General features: G+C 39.5%; 1 protein-coding gene across 12 annotated transcripts in view; it reads left to right on the top strand.

Annotated features, from left to right (window-relative positions):
• Nucleotides 1-16,295, top strand: part of LOC134225113 (EH domain-binding protein 1) — a 78,164-nt gene that overhangs the window by 17,494 nt on the left and 44,375 nt on the right. For 6 of the 12 annotated variants that reach the window (XM_062704908.1, XM_062704911.1, XM_062704909.1 and 3 more), the window contains exon 2: nt 11,193-11,805. The exons of 1 other annotated variant lie outside the window; for it this stretch is intronic. In XM_062704908.1, coding sequence (XP_062560892.1) covers nt 11,702-11,805 — 104 coding nt within the window. In that variant the 5' untranslated portion in view covers nt 11,193-11,701. The remainder of the gene's footprint in view (nt 1-11,192; nt 11,806-16,295) is intronic. 5 more of the 12 variants (XM_062704906.1, XM_062704900.1, XM_062704901.1 and 2 more) reach the window with 2 other exon arrangements.

Genomic DNA, 16,295 nt, shown 5'->3' with positions numbered 1-16,295 from the left:
AAAAAGCTTTAAGGTTGTCCTTAACTGTCACTGTCGTTGTGATTCTATTGGTTCCATTGACGCTTCCTTACCAAAGCGACAAACTGTTAGCTATAGCAACAAACGCATCGCGTTGATTTGGAGGAATCTTCATTATGATTCGTAATTCTATACATAAGTACATTACACTAAGATGAGTATAAAGATAACAAAAAACTGATTTCTAACTTTCTAAGTTATATTAATTTTCTCGTATGTAGAATCGTTTATGCCTTTCTCGTTCAACAATGTGTAATGGAAAGGCTATAAACTCCAAAAACGTTTTTTTGATAGGAGACCTGGAGGGCCGACTTTTATATACTTGATCGGTATCAGCTTGATGATTTAAATCTAAATCATAGGATGTTGATCTACTGAACTAGTTCAACTAGCGTGGATCTCTGGCCAAAAAGTGCGACGTGGGATAATTTTTGGCAACATGGCCACTATTCAACACATTCTCGACCAGACAGAACTAAAGAATTACTCCAAGAATACCCTCTGAAATTCTACTAGAATTTTTCCGTATTTTAGTTTGAAATTATTTCAAAACTTTATTTGAAATTTGTTTTGGCATTCATAAATATTTTCCTCTGAAAATTCCTTAGGAAATTCATTCAAAAAACTTCTTATTTTCAAATTTCTCCTAGATTTGTTTCAGATATTCTTCTAGGATTTTTTTTTTCGGAGAATATCCCCAAGTAACCACCAAACATTAATTAATGCATGTAATCGATCACAGATCAGCATATTAAATGCTAATTGCATTAGATCAGTTTCAACGATGTAAAGATGCATTTATTCATCAACTGTCACGCAAAGATACACTAGTTCAACGTTACGAATGCAGCGATGCATTACTTATGTTTTATTTCAGCATGTCAAAGTAATGAAGCATTATTTCGGTCGTAAAAGGGCCTTTCTCCACTTTAAGTCAGCTTTAATGGCTGTATTATTTGCAAGCATATATAGCTCCATGGTTACTTGGGTCTCCAGGAAATCCATAGGTAAATCCATCAAGACTTTTCGAGACTCAAAATCAAACCAAGAAATCCATCGCGATTTTTTTCAAAAATTACTTTCGGAAATTCTTCAGGAAATCCTTTCGGATACTCCTATTCTTCCTGAAAAAGAAACTTACTGGCGCAGTTCTTGAAGGAAATTTCTGCAAAATAATTTGAGAAAATTCTGTGGGAATTTCGAAACGAAATCCCGGATAATTCTTGAAGAACTTTTCGGGGGAACTATGAAAGAGATTTCTGAAGAAGTTCTTGAAGTAATAAAATAGAAATTTTAGAAATTTTAAGCGTAGTACCGTAGAAATTTTGAGAATGGCTGCAGGATCCTCCGGGCGAATCCCTTAAATAATTTTCAGAGGAATTTCAAGGGGAATTTTTGTAGATAATTCCGAAAGAGTTTTGATCAGTGGTGGAAATCTGTGAACCTTGTTCACAAAACAAGAATTTGTTTTGCTACTCGAGCATTTGTTTTGCTACTCGCAGAGAAAACAGAAAAGTGAACCCCGAAAAATGTTCGTGGAGCTTCGCGAGTCATTCGGGTTAATTTGAAAAATGTCATAAACCAACCTCGGAACATGATTCTCACGTATGTTCGAGCAAGCACACATTTGTTTTTGTGTTTATGTTAAGTAAAATTTAACCATTTTATTCGAAATAACCACAAATACTCGTGATCGTGATTTTTTTTCTCGCGAAAAAATATTGCCCTGCTTTTTGTCTTTGCTCTGCCAGTATTCGCGAACAAAGCAAGCGCTAGAAAAAATGCAGGCAGTAGGTTCACGCGAGTATTGCATTTCTGGTAAATTACACTCTTTTCCCAAGTAACCAATAAGCACTATATTACGCCAAATCGGCCATATAGTGCTACTTCAATGCTTATAAGTTTTTAAATAGCCGTATATTGGCTCTTTATAGCGGTATGGCGTAATATAGTGCTAATGGTTACTTGGGTTCTTACTCGTGCTGGAAATACTCACCACTGGTTTTGACGAAATTTAATTTTTGTACCCAGATGATTTTGCAGACAAATTTTACAAGGAATTTCCCAGAGAATTCCCGAAGAAAAAAAAAAAAAAATTCCGGGAGAGTTCTTGGAGGAATTTCCGGGGCGTGAGTATCAAGGACTTCCACATGAGTTTCTGAAGAAATTTAATGAGAATTTCCAGAAAGACCTCGAAGTAATTAACGGTGAGATTTTGATGGAATTTCTGGAGTAACTCCAGAGAGAATGCCCGGAGGAGTTTATATGGGAATTTCTGAATGATTTTCTGGTTAATCCTTAAGTTCTGGGAAAGGGGATGTGGAAATTTCTAAGAGAATTCCTAAGTGATTTGCTGAAGAAGTTAACGAGAAAATAATGGAATTTAGAGGGTATATTTGGAAGGATTAACGGAGAAATATTTGGCTATAATTTAAGATGGATGTTCGGAGGAATTTCGTAAAAATTCGCGGAGAAATTCCTAGAGGAACTTCCGGAAGAACTTCCAGAGGAATTCCTGGAGGAACTTTCAGAGAAATATCTGGAAAAACTCCCGTAGGAATTCCCGAAGAAACTTTCGGAGGAATTCCTGTAGAAACATCCAGATAAATTCCGGAAAAATTGTAATACACGAAATTGATTCACGCTGACTCACGCCGCCGCCGATCACCACTGCTACTGGCTGAAAATGATCTATCACGTCTCACCGTCGATAAAATTTCAATCGGCGCACAGGTTTAGATAGAATATCAAGTTAAATCATGTATGGAATTTTCGACCAAACTACCAAGGTATCCCAGGAAGAACCCTTGGGAGAAACTACTGTTCCAGGATAAACTTCTTCGGAAATCCCAGTAAGACGTCTCAGAGGAAATTTTCGACCAAAAATTTTCCCCATTTTAGTAACGCTGCTAATTTGTTTCTCAAAAAAAAAAAATGTTACCGACATGTGGATAGAATGTGGATAGAATTCCTATGATGGAATTAATTCACTCCTCGGGGAAATATTTTCTGGTCTATCAGGTAAGCTAATGCATGAGGAAGGGTTCTAGAACTGGAACTAATTTCCTTGATAGATAACTGTTCAATTAAATGGATAGCTAATCTGCTTTATAAGAAAATCATACCCATAAAATTTTAGTTATTGCTGATAACACTCTTATGCCCTCTTTAACCCTTTTTACTCTGTTCAGTGACTGTAGAACCGAAAAATTTACAACTGTAGAATACGTTGAGCTCATTGACCGCAATTTTCTGAAAAATGATTCGTTCCATTGACTGTTGAAAAACGGTGGTATAAATATTTCAGGACAATTGTTTTGTCTGCAGTAAATTATCATTTTAATAATTTCATGTGCATTCAGTTCGATGCAGAAAAGTGAATTAGATGTGATGAACAAATCTTCAACGGGTAACTTGCTGTCTGTTAGCCACTTACGCCAGAAGCGGGCAAAGAATACTGCATACCATATGCGAAATATTCGTTCTAGAACGCTCAATTTCGGTTCCATTAATGATGATACGGCGTATCGTAAGAACTTGAGAAATATACGGGTCCCTTCACTCTGTGGAACATGCTGTTTCAATCCAACAGATACTTTTTCATCTATTAATTTCTCCACAATTTTGAAATTCATCCGATCAGCCGTTGTTAATTCCCCCATTGATAAACCGTGCTCTGCGATCGAACGTGTTTTTATCAGAATGCAAAGATGACCCACTGTAGCAACGGAATTGCCTGTGAAATCAATAAAAAAAAATAACATAATAATAAATAACATAAATTATCTTATTACCTATGCGATGAACTTTTCCTACGTCAAGAAAACGATTTTTCAATTTACCGCCTAGATGCAGTGGCGTAGCCAGAAAATTGGTCTGGGGAGGGTTTTCTGAACATTTTTTTTTCGAAAAAAAAAATTCTTCCAAAAATGTTGTCTCTGGGGAGGGGTTTTAACCCCAAAACCACCCCCGTGGCTACGCCACTGCCTAGATGGATTGTGTCTTGAACACAAAAAGGTGGTTTCAGACCCCTGGTCTTAAAATACGGAAAATATCCATCAGGAATGGTTTTGTCAGGGTCATGTCCAAGATTACTCAGTAGGGTATCTGTTCCATTATTAATAATATGCTCCTATATCAATAACATTCGCAAAACAGACAATTTAGGCTCAATTTGTGTCATTTTTTGTTGTTATCCGACGTGCTCACTGCTGAAAAAAATCACAAAAATGAGAAACAAAACAATTTGCGCTGCAATTCTTTGTTTTCGAATGTTATTGATTTGGGTACATGGTATGAATTCAAGGAGCAGTTCCCCTATTTTCATTCCACGTGAGTTGCCTGGTGCACCATCTGCTGAACATCCTACATTTATCAAACCGTATTTTGCCATCTCATTTGTGATATGCTGCATTCGTGCTACGTATGTTTCTGCATTTAATGACTTTCCTACTCCGTAAGCTAATAGGCAGAATGGCGCAGAATTCAATGACAAACTAGTGCACATTACTACGTTGAGATCTGTAGCCATTTGGTTTTCTTGAGCCAATCTTTTGACATCCTTAGCTGAAGATACAATTGATTGGGTCAGAATTGGCATTCCTGTCATTGGATCATCGAGGTATACATTCCCAACAATTCGCTTACTTTTACTGTCATACTCAGTTCTTGCTGAGATTGCAGTTGCATCTTCGGATATCCATACGTACCGAGATAATTTCGCTCTTTCGATAAACTGTGCCAAGTCTTTATTTATCATCAGACTGAAGCCGGAGTGGCCTGTGCTGCACATAAAAGACTTCTCCATTCAGCTCGGTTCATGGCTGCACTTCGCCAACCACGCAGTCTGCGGAGGGTCCGCAAGTCGTCCTCCACCTGATCGATCCACCTTGCCCGCTGTGCACCTCGCCTTCTTGTTCCAGTCGGATCGTTGTCGAGAACCATTTTTACCGGATTACTGTCCGACATTCTGGCTACGTGCCCGGCCCACCGCAGTCTTCCGATTTTCGCGGTGTGAACGATGGATGGTTCTCCCAACAGCTGATGCAACTCGTGGTTCATTCGCCTCCTCCACGTACCGTCCGCCATCTGCAACCCACCATAGATGGTACGCAACACTTTCCTTTCGAAGACTCCCAGTGCGCGTTGGTCCTCCACGAGCATCGTCCAGGTCTCGTGTCCGTAGAGAACTACCGGTCTTATAAGCGTTTTGTAGATAGTCAGTTTGGTACGGCGGCGAACTCTATTCGATCGAAGCGTCTTTCGGAGTCCAAAGTACGTACGATTTCCAGCCACTATGCGTCTCCGAATTTCTCTGCTGGTATCGTTATCGGCGGTCACCAGTGAGCCCAAGTACACGAATTCTTCAACCACATCGATTTCGTCACCACCGATAGAAACTCGTGGTCTCTTCCTATCATATACTTCGTCTTCGACGTGTTGATGACTAGTCCAATCCGTTTAGCTTCGCTTTTCAGTCTGATGTAGGCTTCCTCCATCCTCTCAAAGTTACGTGCCATGATATCAATGTCGTCGGCGAAACCAAATAACTGGACGGACTTCGTGAAAATCGTACCACTCGTGTCAATCCCTGCCCTTCGTATTACTCCCTCCAAAGCGATGTTGAATAGCAGACACGAAAGACCATCGCCTTGCCGTAACCCTCTACGGGTTTCGAAGGGACTCGAGAATGCCCTGAAACTCGAACTACGCACATCACCCGATCCATCGTCGCCTTGATCAACCGTATCAGTTTATCCGGAAATCCGTTTTCGTGCATTAGCTGCCATAGCTGGTCCCGATCGATTGTATCATATGCGGCTTTGAAGTCGATAAATAGATGATGTGTGGGCACGTTGTATTCGCGGCATTTCTGCAATACCTGACGTATGGCGAACACCTGGTCTGTGGTAGAGCGTTCACCCATAAATCCCGCCTGGTACTGCCCCACGAACTCTCTTGCAATTGGTGTTAGTCGACGGCATAAAATTTGGGAGAGTACCTTGTAGGCGGCGTTCAGCAATGTGATTGCGCGGTAGTTGCTACAATCCAGCTTATCGCCCTTTTGTAGATGGGACACACGACACCTTCCATCCACTCCTGCGGCAGAACCTCATCCTCCCAAACCTTGGTAATCACCCAATGCAGCGCTCTAGCCAGTGCTTCACCACCGTGTTTAAACAGCTCTCCTGGTAGTTGGTCAACTCCAGGGGCTTTGTTGTTTTTCAGCCGGCCGATCTCCTCCTGGATTTCCTGGAGATTCGGAGCCGGAAGTCGCATGTCCTGCGCGCGTGCTCCTAGGTTCATTACCATACCGCCACCGTTGTCTGCCATATCGCCATTCAGGTGCTCTTCGTAGTGCTGCCGCCACCTTTGGATCACCTCACGCTCGTTCGTAAGAAGGTTCCCGTTTATGTCCTTACACATATCGGGCTGTGGCACGTGGCTACTCACGCGAGTGCGTGTGCGAACGCGTCCAAGCCAAAAGAATTCCTCTTGCTGATATTCCACTTTATGAGGGCTTGGACGCGCTCCGCATCGCTCAGCTGTTTCAGATGATCCTTCAATTGTTTAAAATGGTAGTATAATATGTGTTACGTAAGACTGGCAAACATTTATGACACGCAGCTTTTTCAAAGTGTTTCCTCTAAATTCATTATAAGCTCACTATGGTGTTTAAATCAGCTGTGGAATTATTACGTAACATATGAAGGACCCCCGCATGTGCCATGATCAACGCATATTCAAATTTTTACTAAAACCGTACAGAAAATTGAACGAAAAAAAAAAATTTTTTTTGGTGTACGTACTATCGAGGTAAAATGTACGTACAATCGAGGGTACGTACTATCGAGGGTACGCACTATCGAGGGTACGTACTATCGAGGTATGCCTGTATATCATATTACCTTTTGATATAAATGCAGCGCCCAATTTTTCGAAAATGATCTATAGTCTAAGCAGTCTAAACTGAATCAAATGGCTAAAATGTGACATAGTTCAGAACCAATCCACAAATAATCATCAATAATGTTCAACCTACAACCAACAGCTAGATATTTAAAGGCTTGTTGAAAGAAAACGCCGAATACTATCTTTGAAGACCTTTGACAACACTCCACAGCATCGGCATCATCTCCAAACAAGATTCTGTATGTAAGGTTTTGAAAACATTTTGTGAACTTTCATTTGATGATGGGCTTATAAAGTCATTGGTCGATCCTCACGTTCTTAGGTGGTCAAATTACTAGTCATGTAGAGAGAATGACAGTGGATTAAAGCATCATATGATTTACTTCATGTACGTAGGTGGCGATAGTCTCAATGAAACGTTTGCTCGATACTCGATAAACGTTTGCTCGATACGATAACCATACTCGGACGCAAGAGGAGGATAATGTTGTTGTCAATGGTAATGTTTCAGTTCAACATTCGTTGCTTTTGATGTTTGTAAAACAATTTTATCAGGAAATATTTTGGTTAATCTTTGAGAATTTTGTCCAGAAATTACTTCAGTGAAAATGCTTCAGTATATTTTGTGAAAACAATTACTCCCTTCTAAAAATTTTCTAAATTACTTCAGAATTCTCACTGAAACATAAAAAAAAAATCCCAGAGTATTTCCAAGAGCTCGCTCAACAGTTTAATCCTGGAACTCCTTGATGGATGTTTAGTAGATTTTTTCCAAAGCTCCGCTCCAAAAACTTTGTAGGTTTACTCAAATTTGAATTGAAATGTCTCCGTTGAAGAATTCATACACAAAATATGCCAAGGAATCTTCAAACATGTTTCCACGAGTTCTATAAAAAAAACTCCATTAGATGTTCCTTATAAAGTTTCATTGCCTGTTGTACTCTTACATCTAGTTGAAAGTAGTTGAACTTTTTATAAATAAAACATTGCTGGAATTTCAAGACCATCGATTCCCTTTTGGCAAACATCTAAAAATCGATAAAATAAATTGAGTAGGTGTAGCTCCCCTTAGCATATGAGACTAGTTATGCCACTTCTTTACAAACATGACCTTTTTTTTTTTTTTTTTTTTTTTTAATGAGGTGAACCGGTCTAGGGCCGAAAACCTCGTTAATAAAGACAATAAAAAAACCTTTTTTATTTTTTAACATTTTTCCATTGGCTGAGGCCCCAATCGACAAATATTAAACGACCTGAGTGTATGCAGTATTGCATGGTTAGACTGTGTTTCTGGGCTGTAAGTGCTGCATGGATTTATGTGAGCTTGTAGGGATTGAATTCTTGATTATCTGGAAGATTGCAGCGTCCGTGACTATTTTTAGAAGTCCATTTACTCCACAGAGAGTGAATAAGAATTCTTACTCCGTAACTATTCTTAAGAGCCAATGGAGGTTTCTCGATGTCCACAAAAATACATAACCCGTAATTTTCTTTAACGGAATTAAAAGGATTTCTAGAAGCTCCCACGATTGTTCAAAAAGTTGTTCAAAAGTGGTGTCAAAAGAGTCGTGCCAGAATTCTTGGAGGTGCATTGGACTCCAGGGAGTGCGTGTGAATTCCCAATAGTGGATGATTGCACCAGAAAGTTTATAATATTGGAGCATATTTTGGAAAGATGTGAATTATGAAAACCTTCCAGGAGTTCTGCGCATTTACCTGATTCTTTGTTAAAGACCAGAACTTTCAATTAAATTCTACATATCCTTAATGTTCTGCTTCAGAAGTGATTAGGCTTCCAGTAACTCAGGAACTCATATGTACAGGAATCAAGCATGCAGAGATTTTCATATGCTTCTAGGAATTAAAAAAAACACATTTTTCATACCTGGATTTTTTCGAGAAATGGTCTGGAAAGTCAGGGAAAGTCAGGGAATTTCATTCTCAAATTTGAGTCGACACCCTGACTGAGGAAATGCTAATAGAATACTTAGTTGAAAGGCAGGCCATGTTCCAGTTGGAATGTAGAGCCATTAAAGAAGAAGAAGGGGACATGGAAGTTTCCTTACATCATAATCCGCTGGAACTCGGCTGAGTAATCGCTTACCGAAACTAAAGCGGCGAAGTATCCTCTGAATGCGTCATCTCGGAAGGATCGGAAATGGTACGATTTGGCATGTTGTGGTGTAAGGGAGATGAAGGTCTGCGGTTGCCACTGAGAGCATTGAATTTTTCCCATAGTTCCACGACGGATTGGGCCGGGTGTAGAGAATATTCTCCTTGCATTTATTTCCATTGTGGTAAACTTACGAACAACAGATACGTATTTTGTTTTATATTTGGAAACTGCTTTAGTGCTCTGTTATCACCGTATCTCCAGATAGTACGGACAAGTAGCCAAACGCTTTTGAACGAGAGCAAAAAATATATTTTTTAAGCCGCACAGTATTCAGTATTGAAATCGTCGTAACTTTTCCTACGACTCGTTTATTGCAAGACTGTTCTAATTTCCATCTCATAATAAATTTATAACATTTCAAAAGAATAAAGCAAACATTACGGCTGTCCTTGCTTTAAAGCATATTGGTGTAGGACTTACGTCTTTCTTTACTAATATGGACTGTGTGTCATTTAAATTGTTACTACTGAAAAAAAATCCGACTTAATTCACCGATACTGCCTTTCTCGCATTTAGCCAAGACATCAACCTTATATGGTGCTCATATAGTTCTATGTACCATTTTCTGTATAACTTTTAAACGCAACGGCCGATCGTTATCAAATTCAATAGTGATCTTGCCCCCTGTCGAATGAAATTTGTTGCGAGAAAATCGGTTGATGATTACTATATAAAAAGTAGTCTAATGTTTTTCTTAGCTTTTGAGCACCCACTCATCGACATCCTTCGAAGTTAGTTCAGGAGTACCGCAGGGTAGTCATTTGGGCCCACTACTTTTCGTCATGGTCATGGATCAGTTGCCTTCTTTCATGACTAACGCGATTGTACTTATCTATGCTGACGACGTAAAACTGTTCATGCCAGTGAAAGTCCTTAATGACTGTATTTTGCTGCAAAAGGATCTTCAAAACTTCGAAAGATTTGTAAGGGAAAATGAACTAAGCGTTAATCAAAGCAAATGCTCGGTGATTACTTACACCAGGAGAGTTCAACCGATATCATTTACGTACAGTTTGGGATATGCAATTCTTCAACGAGTAGATAACGTTCGGGATTTGGGCGTAATAATGGATCAGTCACTGACATTCAACGACCATATCAATGGAGTCATTAAAGAGTCACTGCAACTTTTTGCGCTTATCCGACGGTTTGGCCGTGATCTTACCGATCCTCACGCAATCCTAACAATATATACCGGCCTCGTTAGAACTAAACTGGACTTCGCGAGTGTGGTGTGGCGGCCCCAATACAACGTACACATTCAACGGCTGGAAGCAGTACATCGGTTGTTTTTGAAATTTGCTGTGAGAAATCTTGGATGGAGAGAACAGTTACCGGAGTATGAAGATCTCTGCTCATTGGTTGATTTCGACACCATCAATAGCAGGCACAAGATCACTGTCATAGTGTTTTTCTGCAACATCTTGAGAGGGCGATTCAACAGTCCGTATCTTTACAACCGGCTTCACTTAAACGGTTACTGTTCGTCGTCGGAGAGTCTTTGATCCTCCATTCAGATCGAGGAACTACACGCAGCATGAGCCAACTAGTAGGTTCATGAATGATTTCAACAGACTACAGGATGTTATTTCCACAACTATGACAACAGAAGTGATTCGTAATAAGTTGAGATTATATTTAAGAGGACAACTGTATGTGTAACGTTAATTTTGTGTATAATATTTAAGCAGGGTAACGGGCTTACAGCCTATAGTCCAATAAACCAAACTCAAACTCAAACCCACATACACACAAACATACGCACGGACAGACAGACATTTGCTCAGCTCGTCAAGCTGAGTCGATTGGTATATAACACTATGAGTCTTCGAGGCTTCTATAAAAAGTTCGTTTTCGTAGTGAAATGATAGCCTTTCGGTACAACTTTGTTGTACGAGAAAGGCAAAACATCGAAATAAGGAACATGTCCATTTATGTTTGTGATAAAATTAATATGGAGGCTATGATATGAAGACCCTTGGCGCGTAACTTATATTTTTGGTGCACAACTCAGTTGCATTCATACTAGTTCATCACTTGATACCCCTTTTCACATGTTACGCTGGAACTGACTGGATGGATGCAGTCCGCAATCCGCCCGCGATCGTTCTTGTAAAAATAAACAGCGGAGGAATCGTGCTCACCCGTCCGAAATATAGGCAGAGCGCGACCATCAAAACAAAAGTTGAAGAAAATTCAAGCCAAGAAGCGAGGAGGGTCGCGGAGCCGACGACGACGGAAGAAGATTCTTATCAGCATAAGGGCGTGAATTGAACCGAGAAAGCGTAATACATACCTACTGCGAGAGTGAGGTGCTACTGGTAAAAGTGATCCGAGCAGAGCTGAAGCTCCGGGCCTGGGCATATTGGCTATGATGGCTTGCATAGCAGAGTAGTGAGTTGTTTTTGTTCGATGCCGTCGTAGAAGTAGAGCACCGAAAATAGTGTGCACACAAGCGCGAGTGATATCCCGGAAAAGGGAGTTGGCCTCTGGGCTGCGCGGTGATAGAAAGGAAGTGGCACAAGAAGAAAGCAAGTCAGAGGTCGGAGAATAACATTTTCATCGTCGCACACCCGCCGTCTAAGGTAAACAACAATGGGCAGCGTCTGGAAGCGGCTGCAGCGTGTCAACAAGCGGGCGGCCAAGTTTTCCTTTACCGTGTCGTACCATGAGCTGCGGATGGAAACGACGGCCAAATGGTAAGTAGTAAAATGTTTATCGGTACATTAGTTGCTTGCTGCTTGCTAACTGCATAATAATGTGCAATCTATATCGTAGGCCATGGGGGATGCCAGCAGTTGTTTATTTTTTTGAACACACGATATTAAAAATTGAGGCATTGGATTTTAAAGCAGCCAATTGTAAAATTGTATTTAGTTATGACAGAGTTCCACACATTATGAGAATAGGCAGATCCCTAGTTTATAGTTTGGCTTGAAGTTCCTCACTGGTACTTTGTCTTGGTAAAGTTAATGGTTATGCTCACCCTCACCGTCTTAAGTAGGACCAAAGCCTCTACAACTGTCCTGCGATTGATTCCAATAAGGTCATTGCCATCCGTAAAGCTTAGATCTCCGAATAACACCCTCGAATGCAATGTTAAACAGCAAATTCGAAAGCTCACCCTGATTCAACTAATCTAAATCCACAAAGAATGTTGTAACTTCGTCTGAAATTCGAATACTTTGGTCAAATACCAAAAAAATGCAAAATACTTTTTGCATAACATACTTTGCTATTACAATACCGAACGCAAAACAAAAATCATTTAGTATTAGAAGACCTGATGTTATACCTTAAATATTTTGCGTTCAAAGTTTTGTTATTTTTTTTCTATATTTTACAATCTTTTGCTCGGGATCGGCTACCCAAGAAGCATGGAAACATTTTTTTTGTGCAATGTTGGTTTACTGACGGTGTCTTCGGCATCAATTCTTGCTTTATGAAGGCATTGTCGATCACTTTTACGTATTAAACCGGCAGAGTATTTAGCAGACTGGGTGAATAGTGTTATGTTTGACAAAGTTAGACATTCAGAGTAATATTATTTAAAAAATATTTTAGAAATGTTCTCACATCTGGCATCTCTGCGTTGTACTCTTCCTTACACTGGAAACCGTACATTCATTAGTAGTACTCGCCCGTATGTACATAAATTACTCGTTGAGCAAATGGGTCGGTTGGTTGTTTTTCCATTCGTTCCATCGTTCGTTCGGTCGTAAATGGACGTGATTGGAACACCACCATTCGATCGTTCTTGATCGCACCGCGCGCGATCCGGTGGCGACCGGCGGTTGTTGGCCCTTGAATGTGATCCTATTGAATATTGCATTTACTGGCGTTTCGTTTTCTGTGTCACAACTGATGGGCAATGGTTGTGGTTGTGGAACCGACAACACCTATCATATTTCGTTTTCGGGCGGATGGTTTTCTCTTCGGTAAAGTCATTCACTGGTTTATCTGTGTAATTGCTATTTAATTCGTTTACAAACGCAATATCTAAAAGTATACAATCGGAACCAAACATTTAACTGCAACTCATTGACAGCTACCCTTACCGCAGTTGATTGCCTCCTATATAGATCAGAATACTTGGCGGTCATCATCGTCTGAAACATATGGAATCCATCGACTCTGAATTGGAGAATGCACTCCAATGCAGAAATCAATCTAATAGCTTAATAGTTTTCTCGGAGATTTCAACCCATATTGGTGAGCACCGGGTAGGCAGTGTCATTGACCGCATAGCGAGTTAAGCAGATGATGATGGTGCTGTAGTTGCAAAAGGGTAGAAAAGGGGGAAAATGAGTGGTGAAACATGACGATAAGTGCTGCCAATATGTTGTTCATAAACCACTAGGCAGATACGGTATAGAATATAAGAAACGCCACCGGTAAAATAATATTATCTTAGACTTGTGTGCAAATGACAAAGTGGTGAGTCCATCAGCATATTACCTCATAGTTGTTTGAAATCCGATTGATTAATGAATTGTTTACTTATCCTTCCGTGCCACGCAAATTATTTTGAAAGTAATCCAACATTTATGGATCAGTCGGGTTTTGGGATATTTAAATATTATTGCTGAATATGATTTAGCAATGAAAAATCCAACTGAAAGATGCGTCGCTCCAAAGCACAAAATGTGAGAAATTTAGTTTGAAAAATCTATTGCAGGGTAAACATTTTCTTCGGTGGGTTTGATCCCACGACCCCAGTACGCTAGACAGGTGCTTTCCCTACTACCATAGTGACCTAATTACACTCAACGCTCTTTTTACGTCACTTATTGGGGTGACGTAAAAATAACTTTTGCTTGAATTACTATTTTCCCACTTAATCAGTAGCTCTTTGGACAATGTTTAATTCGATACCTACATAATCATAGCAATCCAAAGACTCGAATTGGATATGTTATTATCACATATTCTGGGTCTTCCAAGAATTCCATGGAGTTTAGGCTTCCAGACCTCCACGCATAAACTAACATCTATAGATATTTTTGATAAGCTAAATGCTCACAGCGGTCCAAACACATTCCTAGCGATTCTTGAATCAAATTGGATATGCCTTCAACATGTGTTCCATTCCAGACCATCCAAGAATTCCAAGATCTGGATTACAGACGCGTAACGAAAGATCTGTTTACTCCTTTCAGAATTGGTGATCGTTTGAACCAAATTGGATATGAATTGAATGCATGTTCTAGTCCAGGCTGTCCAAGAATTACAAGAATTGGAATAAGGTCATTACGTATAACGAAAGATCTATTTGCTTCTTTTAGGCATTCAACGTGCCTTTAGTGGTCATTTAAATTAAATAAGATTTTATTTCTCGTTTAATTTCTTTCAATGACTTACCAAGGGGTTGAACCATTTGAATCATTTGATTGAGAAAATGGATATAATGTTACACAATTTCGAGAAAACAACAAAAAACTGTTTTTGAACAAATTGGTACCGATTATTTTGATTTCTTCGATACAGATCAATAATCTTTGGCAAAACTCAACATTCTGGGGTACTTCCAGTGAGAAAACTGTAAGCAGTACTCCATAGTTGCTCTTCAAAGTTCGTGAACATATTTAGTTTCTCAAACAAACGAAAAAAAAATCATACACTCCTGAACAAATTTTTTTTGCATGTTTTGCAAAAATAATACGTATTTTTGGACAAGGATTCTGAATATATAAAAATCTCATTTTGGCCGAAAATGTTACATACGCGGTTTCTCAAACAAACGGTTCATGCACAAAAGAGATAACAGCCCTTTGGGTTCGTGTGACTCTAGTGATTTTTTTAATTAACTGAAAAAGAGTATAAGAAAATAATTTTGAGCTTTTTAGTGGAATGTCTTCCCTTGTCATAAGACGAGTTGTCATAAGGGCGTAACGCCGAAAATCTATTTTACCCGGTGGCGGCGTGGATCAGCGTGATGATTCATTGCCTTCGTTTCTTAAAGATTTTTTTTCTCCATTTTTTCGGGATATTTTTTCCAAAATATTCATTTGAAAATTATTTCCGGATTTTCCCCGGGACTTTAAATTTTTCGTGAGAAATTCTTTGGAAATCACAAGACAAAAGTTTAGAATTTCCGTGGAAAACGCTTCGGAATTCACATGAACAATTCTTCAGAATTTTCCAGGAATAGTTCTAGGAACTTTTTTCAAATAGGCGTAACTGTATTTGACCTTGAAATTTGAAACGGCTAATACTCTCTCAATTTTGCATATTTGATACAACTGACGGTCTATCAGATAGATCGGAATCAATTCTTCTTGTTGGGCACATAAGTTCACCGAAATAGTTTGAATGGAGAGCACAATCGCCGTTCCAAAATCAAGGTCAGAATCCATTAGGGATATTTGAAAAAAGTTCCTAGAGTTCTTCGAAATTTCTGTTGAGTATTCTCCAAAATTTCACTGGAAATATTCTAAAAATCTTAAGTGTTTTCAGGGGAACCTTTCTGGAATTAAGAAGAAAATTTACTGAGTTTTCGCAGGAGATTGTTCAAAATGCGAATTATAAAAATCTTTGGGTTTCAACTGAAAACGGTTCGAAATTTCTACGAACATTTTGTGGAATTTCTACTAAAAATCTTTAGAAATTCCACTTGAAATGTTTAATTTTTCACAGGAAACTTTTTGATAATTGATCGGACTTTTAACGTAAACTACGTCTAAGGGGAAGCATCGGATACGGGGTGCAAAATAAAAATTTCCAAGTTGGGGCCGTCACGAAATCATGTAAGATTTCAAACGTTAAAAGCAACTTTATCTTTCGATGGATTTCTAAGATTTATATATCAATCAACATTAAAACTATTGATTATCAACGTCAAACTATTAAAAATTTTAGTTCTTTCACGCCTGGTAAAAAATTCAGAGCCAACCAATTCCGTTCATGCATGCCCAACACGGACATCAGATTGCTGTAACGTACGCACCTTTTGGCCCACCGCTTTATTTTCTCTGTGCATAAAAAGAATTGTCTTGCGCGTGCGCATCATTTTCGTTCGAGATTTTACGGCGAGCGGACCGCTCCGCTAGAGCGTGGACCGTCTGGTAGCGGTCTAGTAACAACGGCTCGGTGGCGTTGGCGTTCGGTGGTGTCTGTGGCGATCGTGGCAGCAGCAGCAGTAGCGCGTCATTTACGATAGAGATTTCACGGAGCGTGAACCATCCGGCGT

The sequence above is a fragment of the Armigeres subalbatus genome, chromosome 3 (genome assembly GCF_024139115.2).
Source record: "Armigeres subalbatus isolate Guangzhou_Male chromosome 3, GZ_Asu_2, whole genome shotgun sequence".
In the NCBI taxonomy this organism is placed as follows: domain Eukaryota; kingdom Metazoa; phylum Arthropoda; class Insecta; order Diptera; family Culicidae; genus Armigeres; species Armigeres subalbatus.
This window is presented reverse-complemented; position numbering and strand designations above follow the sequence as displayed.